The 9,216-nt window shown below is 36.3% G+C and overlaps 2 protein-coding genes across 3 annotated transcripts; both read left to right on the top strand.

The window, feature by feature from the left end:
* The first annotated feature begins 1,164 nt into the window (after positions 1-1,164).
* LOC108376124 (lipopolysaccharide-induced tumor necrosis factor-alpha factor-like) lies at positions 1,165-4,250 on the top strand. Its single transcript, XM_017632308.1, has 3 exons — positions 1,165-1,280; positions 3,575-3,739; positions 3,809-4,250. The coding sequence occupies exons 2-3, from the start codon at positions 3,609-3,611 to the stop codon at positions 3,909-3,911; spliced, it is 234 nt and encodes a 77-aa protein (XP_017487797.1). The 5' UTR covers positions 1,165-1,280; positions 3,575-3,608; the 3' UTR covers positions 3,912-4,250.
* A 3,209-nt stretch (positions 4,251-7,459) lies between these two features.
* LOC108376123 (CUGBP Elav-like family member 3) lies at positions 7,460-8,346 on the top strand. Of its 2 annotated transcripts, XM_017632307.1 has the most exons (3): positions 7,460-7,757; positions 7,795-8,210; positions 8,321-8,346. In XM_017632307.1, exons 2-3 carry the CDS (start codon positions 7,805-7,807, stop codon positions 8,329-8,331), a joined length of 417 nt encoding a protein of 138 aa, XP_017487796.1. In that variant the 5' UTR covers positions 7,460-7,757; positions 7,795-7,804; the 3' UTR covers positions 8,332-8,346. The 2 variants fall into 2 exon arrangements, with proteins under 2 accessions (XP_017487796.1, XP_017487795.1); XM_017632306.1 differs by having other exon boundaries at positions 7,463-8,210.
* The last annotated feature ends 870 nt before the right edge of the window (positions 8,347-9,216 follow it).

Below are 9,216 nucleotides of genomic sequence, written 5' to 3'. Positions count from 1 at the left end.
CCTGTAACAATTATTATTTCATGCCTACTAAGGCGCAGGAGTGCATCGGCTCTCCTTGTTGATGTATACATCCACAAAGGACTTCAAACTGTCTTTCACCTTCCGCACTTGTTCAGTAATGTCGTGTTAATTTTTTATTAAATATACATTTAGTCGTATCAATATATATTTGAAGTAAAGCAATTGTTGTTTTATTTAAATTATAAGTTTATGCATTTACTGCATACATTTACTAATAAAGTAAGAATCCTTTCTTTAATAGGCCCTAAAACGTAATGTTCCATTTTGGGGTTTTCTGGACCCAACATCAAGCTTACGGAAGGTTAAAAACTGAAGGAAGTCCCACACTAGCTTTAAGGTCGTCTCTTGTGCTCTAATGTTCAAAAAATTGAATTTTTTCCACCGGATTTTGTGTTGTTCAGTCCTGATTTTGCTCCTAATGTTTTCTTTTGTTCCCGTCCATAAAAGATAAACTGCGCGGCCAACGATTTTCATCGCTAGAAAAAGATGTTGACCATGTGTTTTAGGTTCCCAATTGATTGTAAGGAAAATGCTTCACCAATTGGTTTAAGCGTATGCAAATGTTTATAAACCACGCTGCAGAATATTTTGGAAAACAATTGAACCATATTTACGGAGATTTTTTCCTTAGCTAGTTTAAAGATTAGGGCTGGGTGTTCTATGCGAATTTTTTGAATATCAGGGTACTTGAGTGATTAAAAAGTACGAAATATCCGAACATGCTGATAACAAAATTAATGGACATTAATCGGATATGCGTATTTTCGAATAAAAAAATAAATAAAATAAAAAATAACAATTGCTTATGTATTACCTTTTTATGATTAATTTTCAAATATCCTGTCTCAAACCACATATGAATTAGACTAATCAATTTGCTTTATGCAGCGAGACTGTAGATATGTATTCCCTGAGATGACATTCAAAGATAAGATGATATATTTTAAAATGTAGTATAATTTTACTGTACAACACGCATGCATAACCTTGCGTGCAATTTTGCATTTAGTTGTTATAACTTTTTTTTTTTAATAAGCGCATTTATTGAAGGGCGTACATATGTACTTATGGGTACAGTACTTCGCTGTTACAACCGCTGATGTATGTACTATTTGCTGGCACCAAATATCTATTCTACGACACCAACTAAAGTGTTTCGAGGCGTTCAAGGCGGACGACGTATTTGAGTCGCAAATTTCGTTAGGTGAACATAGTTGCTGGAATTTTGGTTTTTAAAAAGTATTAATTGAGATATTTTGGTAAGAATTTTATATTTTTAAAGCAGCATACCTACATACATACCTAGATTAAAAATTTCCCTTGGAGCGCAATATCTCGTATCCGCAAAAAAGAATACCCCGTATGGGGTGGCACAAAAAAAAATTTGTTTTCGGTACCGTCTCAGTGCTTGCCTACTTCAAAAATTTATTGGTGAATAATTTTAGTAGAAGCTCATATTTTGAACGCCATAAGTGAGAAAACTTTTAAAATGTTTTTGAAGAAAGTAAATTTATTTCCTCTTTTGTGAAATTTACGGACTATCTTATACTTGGTAACTGGCACAAATCTATATATTAATACGCTAACATACATTTTTCCGCCTTCGTTGCCCCGGATCGATTTTAAAACCAAGAACACCGTTAGAAAGATATTTTTGTGTAGAAGAGTAGAGTTTTTATGATCAGTTAAAAATTTCCCTATTTTTAACCGCATAACTTTGGACCACGTCAACCGCTTTCGATAATTCTTTTTGCATCGGAAAGGTAGTGTCTCAGAGCTGGTTCCATACTAATATGGCTTTGATCCGGTCATTGAATCATGAAATATATATATATATATTTTTTTTTATGAGATATTTTTTATATGAGAATTGAAGCCGATTTTGTTTTTTGCTTAAAAATTACTTGTTGTATAGTTGCTGTTGCAACCTGTTCAATTTGAGTTTGCATTTCTCTAAATGACCTTTGAAAAATCTATAGAAATAGGCAATAATATTTCCCATTAAAACGAATACAATTAGGAGGTAGGGTCGTGCAGTTTCAAAAAAAAAAACTTTTTCGATGGGCACCCTAATGTACATGCATATGAGCATATGCTGGGTTACGAAACCGACATTCGCACGGGTTTAACTAAGCTTAAAATAGGAAGAGAAGTAAAAGATCGTATGTATATTACAACTTTTACAAAACACTGGGAAGTTGCTACATTCAACAAAATTTTTTGGAAGTATAAACAGTTAAGTACACAGATACAAGCAAATAAAAAACGGTACGGACGCGACAAAAAAGTTGATTTTTTAGCGCATGTAAAAATATTCCAAATTTAGCGATGTTTGGAGAAAAAATTATTTTCTTTGAATGTGGAATTGAAGGTCAAAGAATGTCTTCTATTTCTCATTACGGACGTGAAAGATTTTTCCCTATAAATACTCGAATTATGTTTCTTTTTTATTGAAGTTTAACAAAAAATTAATTATAACGTCAGGTGAGTTAGAATACAAGATATAATGGAAGATGATATTAGCAAAAAAGGTTAGGTTACAAGCTTCTAGTGTGTTGCATTTTAATATTTTTTCAACGAATAAGCAACCTCAATAAGATGTCAGTCGATATATGAAAACCAATGAAAACATTTAATACCTAAAATATTTGGAACATTTTTGCATAGCTTAGACTTAGACCAGGTGTCGGCTATCTGCGGCTCGCTCTGAACTACATCTGCACAATAAAGTGCGTCGGCTTTCTAGAGGAAATGCATTGAGACGGCTTGCTTTGTGCTTCAGTGAAATAAAGGTGTTCCTCTATGAAAAATGCATTGTCCACCTCGAATTTGAGTGGCTACAAAAACTCAACTCCTCTTCAGATATAATATCGAAATGAGCTAAATCTAAAAGTGCAAGGAAAGGGAAACCCAGCGTATGCCTTGCTGGAAGAAGTTGTTGGTGTATTTTTTGATTGAATTTTTCCCACGGTTACGGACGCGACTAATTTCGAACACAAATAAAATTTTAAATTCGATTTGTCGGGGGCTAATGGTTTTATTTTTTAAAAGAAGTTAATAATCTTGCTTTAAAACTGAAACCTATATGGATTTCAAATATTCTGCCTACTAGTTATAACAATGAATAAGGTTTTTGGTAACGGACGCGCCAGTACGGGAAAATATAAAAACAAAACGAAATTCGAGGTTGCTCCGCTGTTTCTACATCCACAGTGTAAAGATTGTTGTTAGTAGAAAAATGCTAAATTACAACAACCACATTCAAGTAGAAAACCCATCATTGACCATGATTACACCATAAAATGCCTCTGTGCTATAGAATTATAAAGAAAAACAATCAACGTTTACGCGTATTTTGTATGGCAAATCTTTGCACGCCTTGGGCGAGTATTTAATCTTAATAATAAGGGTTTAGATTTTCAGGGAGTTTTTTTTTAGGTCTTTTCCACAAAATTTCGAGGTAGCAGTGAAAAACAAATGCCGCAAAAAAGCACCCTAATATACATACATACATTAATAGTATATTACCTTCAAATTTCTTTACTATTTACAGATCACTTAACTATTGATCCATTAACTGGAAAACCATGTCAACACCAATTGGCCCCATTCCTTGCAGTTTAACCTGCCCCAATTGTTCAAAGCAGGTCAACTCGCGTCTGGAATATCGAGCATCATCGAAGACACACATCATCGCATTACTTCTCGCTGGAATGCTGTATGTGGGATTATTTATTAACAGTTCAATAATATTTATGTATTCATACTAATATTTCTTTGTCCACAGCTGCATACCTTGCGCTGGCATGTTATATTGTACGCAGTGCGCACGAAATGTGGAACATTACTGTCCAACCTGCAATGCTTTTTTGGGTGTGTATGATCGTTAAAAAGTGGCGATCACTTTCGGTAAATGGTTGAACGTTAAATACTTGGTTAACTAGAACTTGTACAATATTTTAGCAGAATATCAGTCTCTAAAGAAAAAAAATTATATTTTTAACTACATGCTTATATGGATGTATTAAAAATGCTCAAAAGTCGCACACAAAATAATTCTGAAATAACAATTTTAGCCAGAAAACGATAATCGGACAAGTTTCATTCGGAACGAAATCATTTTTGTCTAGTATCTATGAACATGCTACATTACATTAGGTTTATTCGATTATTCGCCTATTTTCTAAAACCGGTTGAGTTATTCTAAAAGTAACGAATTCAAAAAATAATAATCATAGTTCCCCATTTTCAACATTAGAAAAAACAGGATAAACCTATAGTAAACACTTGCTGTTAGTTGGAAAGTATGACTAAAATTACAATACGGCTGCTTAAAATAGTTGTAGCTTTAATTTAGAAAGCAATACTGCAAAATAAGTTCTAATTATTTTGGATTACAAGTAAAACAGAAAAAAGTAGCAAACAAATGCACACTTAATGGGGTTCACCGACCTTAACAAGACTACATTGTTAACACAACATACTCTTGTCTATTATATGCAGATATACTCTATTATAGATAGGCAATTCATCGAGAATAAGTCAAACCCTTCGTCAAACTCGAATTCCATCATCAGAGACCAACGCCACCTATTGCAGACGAAGAGCTCTGTTACTTCGTGAGGCTGGTGATACTTGGCACAACTCTATTCTGGATATGGTGGCAGGTTAACTGTACAGTCCAATTTCAATAAGAAGCCAGATGGCCCGACGACACTAACCACCTTTTTGTATGCCCACTTGCATAAGATCGCCTAACATCCCTCTCCCTACGGCCCAAACATGGCGAATCTAGCTCTTCTTGAGACTGCCGTTAAAGCATAGACAGACGGCAACGTTGATCCCGATTAACGGCGCAGCTGACCTGATCAAAATTGTGGCTTGAGAGATGGCAGTAATTCAGATTAACGATCAGCAAGGTCATGGGATCGAGTCCCACTGCCGGTGGACTTTTCCATTAAATTTTTTTTATTCATTCAATTATAACTTATATATTTTAACGTAAAAAACGTCTTAAAGCTGGGTTATGCAAGACTTAGACTTGACTTGACTTACTTAGAAACGATTACTCAGCGTGCCACCTATTACCTTGTTTTTATTCTCAGAACTTATATTTTTACACGTAAAATTGCAAACTTTTAATTTGTTTGTAAATTGGCAAATTCAACGGAAATTGCACATGGAAATGGTGCAACGGAAATGATGCAACGACAATGGTGCAACGGAAATGGTTGCACTGAAACAAGTGCTTTTTGCTAATATAAGATTAAAGAATAACGCTTAGAAAAAGACCAACACAAGAACGAAAGTAAAGGTGAGTACGTACATAGATAAAGAAAGGTATAAAGGCAAAGGTAAAAATAAAAACAAAAACAAAGATGCGCACAAAAAAAGGCAAAAATGAAGACCAAAGTAAATTTAAACACTTTACTTATATAAGGGTAAAGGTACAGCATTGTCGGTTGCTTGTCGTCACGTACGATAGCACGCTTGCAGTTTGTTTATGTTTTTCGGAGTGTTTAAAAGTTTTGATACAAAAATGCGTTAATCGAAAATCGCGCGATCCTATATAATAATAATTTACAGGAATATTCAAATAGAGATCTAACCGATCTGTACATAAATGGGGACCGTTATTTGTAATTTGATTTTGGGTTATTGTGTCCAAACGCGTGACCTAAATCAAAAAGTTTTGATATACGCATACAGTATGCGGCATACTACACAAAAAATCGAAATTTAATTTAAAACAATGATTTTAAATTTCTGGCCACTAAATTATTAATTAATTTCAGTATAAAATGTGTAAACTTCGCCGACGAGCTCCCGCAAAGGGTACGGTTCGGTTATTTGTACAATGATTTTGGGTTATTGCGTCAAAACGCGTTACCCGAATCGAAAAGGTTTACCAAAGACGTGTAGCCAAAAGACTAAGCTTTAATTCAAAGCAAGCCTTCAAATTTCCGAGGACTAATTTATTAATAAATTCTGTTTCCATTTTGAACTTTTTTGTAAATTATATTTTAACTAAGATAATTTAATAAATGAAATTCCACATCATTGCTGCTCGACAACTCGTTCTTGGCGATAGATAATCGCATTGTATGCGGACCGTAAGCGTATCGTCATCGCCGCTGCATGAAAAATACATGTCGCGCCGATGACGAGACGAGCCATATGCGGAGGGCCTTATTAAAATCTCCCTCCTTAAACCGAGCGGCACTTACTCTCTTAACCGAGGTTAAATACCTTGGGTTTATTTTAGACATGAAACTAGACTGGAAGCGGAACATTTAAAAATGGAGATTAAAATCACATATAGTACACTGAATGTACACGGCTGTGATAAGACCCATCCTTTTCTAAGGGGTCACCATATGGTGGCCTGCGTTAAACAACACTCAGTCCAGAGGCAAGGTTGCACGGGCACAGAGGACGGCTGACATGCTCTTTGCGGGAGCGTTGCATAATTGGGGAAATTTGACTAAACTTACGCCCACTTCCCATCTAACGGTAAATTTCAGAATGCGGAAACTCCGATATTCCAATAACTAATTACGCCAATTTACTCCAAGTTTACTCTCACAACATTCTCTTAACAAGAAATAAGATTATAGATTTTTTGAAAAAAATGGGACCGGCACCACTCACTTTTGACTACATAAGTGTATATCGGTCAACGCTTTACTGATTTTCACCAGACTTAGTCCAATTATTTCAATAAGTCTGAAATAGCACATTATTGAAACTGTTTCAAATCGGGGAAAAAAGTCTTGCTTATCATTGTAGTTTACAGAAAATTTCGCCGAGCTTAGACTTCTTCACTTGTTAAATTATATTTTCAGAATTTCCACTCACTGTTCATAAAATCGGATACGGAAAAAAAGTTGGATGGTCCGATGTAGTACAAGTCCAGACAACCTCTAACTCATTATAATTTCAGAAAAGGGAAAACTGTTGGAGATAGTGACTCATATTGCTTACCAATAAAATAGTCAAATATAAACATGTTACTAACTACATAGCCCATATATACATAGATAACTTATCAGCAAATAAGCTCGAATGAGGTGACAAAAGCTAGTAGTCATGTATAAATAAATTCGCTTTGAGCAAACTGTGTAGTTGGCAACACCATTTCAGTGATTCCTACAAACATATTTGTATGTACTCAAAATTATACGCTCTTCGGAAAATGCGAAAAACTATTTCGTAGCACATGTTAATCATATGGGCAAGGTTTTAGTTTTTTCAAAAATTATAACAAAAATTTGCTCCAGCTTTTGCTTAAAGGTAAATAAGAGCTCTGTGTACATTTTTAGTGCATAATTTCAAAAATGCCAAATTTTGAGTTGTGTCACTTTTGAAGATCGTGTGCGATATATGGAGAATCGACGAGAGTGGTCGTTTAATCAGAATGATTAGCACAACCACCGAAGCAACAGCGGCAAAAGCCAATAGCCCCAAAGCAAACCAGCAAACAGTCAAGTGTTGGCAACGTAGAGGAACGCACGCGATTTTCAAAACTTCGAAACGAGTAATAAAATTTATTACATACATATAACGATAACATTACATTTCACAACGAAGTCGTGACGTTGATGCGAAGCGCAATAAACAAATCGACAAGCAACGAAAAGAAAAACGATTATTCGGTGGTATACGTGTCACAATTTAAAAATAAGCACTCGTTTCAAATTAGCGAGTGATTGAGTTCAGACACTGCGACTAATTAAGTCGATCACTAATATAGAGGAAGTTTCCTAATTGTAACATCTTAGTGATGGAGAAATCGGGCCACCCCGGCAACTATCCGCGCATGCCAGTCGAGATGCAAGAGGCCACACATAGCGGCTATACCGAACAGTCACCAGCCGCACCGCCATCCTATGATCAAGCCACTCATGCAGCACCATATCCCCCAGTGCAAGTTTTACCTACGCCCAGTGGCGCCGCGCAGATGCAGCAGCAGCAGCAGCAACAACAGCAATATAGCAGCACAAAAGCAACAGGCGCAGCAGCAACAGCAGCCGGCGGCGGAATTGGCGCTCAACACACCTTTGGCGGCAACCCGCACTATGGAGCAACCAGCATGGGTGGTGGTATACCGCCACCACATCAGACTTACACGTCGAATGCGTCAGCCACCACGCAGCCAATGGTTCAACAGCCAGTTGTGATAATTCAACGTAAGTACAAAGCAATTCCATTCATTTTTGAGTGCGGGCAGTTGAGTGGAATGAGAACAGCGATTGTCTTTCTTATTTTTTACAACGCTTTTATTTTTTATTTTTGGTAGGGAAGTACTAAAAATGCAAAACAGTTGTGTCGATTGGTATTCAGTGGATATTTCTGTGACAAATTATGGTGGAAGCTATTTATTGAATAAAGAACTTCCAAAATATAAACCTAGTTAATACCTGATTAGTATAAAGAATCAATATCGGCCCGAATTCAGTCCCAATGTCGTCGTCAAACTTGATCGCGGGTATGTCCTTTTTAACATACATACATACATACTCTTTACTGGTTGTAAACTCGTTTTGGAATGGCTTGAACATCCCAACAATATTTCAGAGCAGTAATCGGTAGTTTTTATTAAATACTCAAACTTACTTTTGCATTGTAAATTTGTATGTACATATGTACAATGTACATATAATGAACGTAAATATATACCTGCGGATTTACCAGCACGGTTTTACAGAGAATTTTTTCATGAGCAGCCGTTGGAGTGGACCTCAGTGCTCCGGAGATGCTTAGTTCCGCGAGGCACTGAACCTTCTTCCTTGGCCCGAGGTATGAGAATTTGTTTACGCCATTCCACCTTGCCAAAGCGCCATAGAGCAGTACTGGTCTGAGTATTGCTGTGTAGCACCAACGCATTAGGGCAGGTAACAGACCCAAAGTGACTCCCAGCATTATTTTTCGTGCGTAAAGGGCGTTACTTGGTTTCTTCACCTTTCCTCAACATTGCGTTTCCACAGCAGTTTACTGTCCTAGACCACACCCAAATAATGTTTGTGGTATTTAATTGACAGCTCAATGCTACCAAGCTGCACATACATGTGAAGAGTATAATGCCTGTTTTGTCTGCTTTAACCCGTAACCCCGCACTAGATGCCTATTGGTCAATGACTTTCAAGGCGTTGTTCATTACATTACTGATAATGTCTAGGTACTTCCCAGTTACTT

The sequence above is a fragment of the Rhagoletis zephyria genome, unplaced genomic scaffold (assembly GCF_001687245.7).
Source record: "Rhagoletis zephyria isolate East Lansing unplaced genomic scaffold, Rhagoletis_zephyria_1.1 Rzeph_scaffold_09918, whole genome shotgun sequence".
Lineage (NCBI taxonomy): Eukaryota > Metazoa > Arthropoda > Insecta > Diptera > Tephritidae > Rhagoletis > Rhagoletis zephyria.
Note: the sequence above shows the minus strand (reverse complement) of the source record. Positions and strands in the feature narration are given on the sequence as shown.

Excerpts from the sequence above, each read along its gene's own strand:
- LOC108376124 (XM_017632308.1), top strand. The coding sequence starts at position 3,609 with ATGTCAACACCAATTGGCCCCATTCCTTGCAGTTTAACCTGCCCCAAT. Across the intron at positions 3,740-3,808 it reads TTACTTCTCGCTGGAATGCT|CTGCATACCTTGCGCTGGCA; the intron begins GTATGTGGGATT and ends CTTTGTCCACAG.
- LOC108376123 (XM_017632307.1), top strand. The coding sequence starts at position 7,805 with ATGGAGAAATCGGGCCACCCCGGCAACTATCCGCGCATGCCAGTCGAG.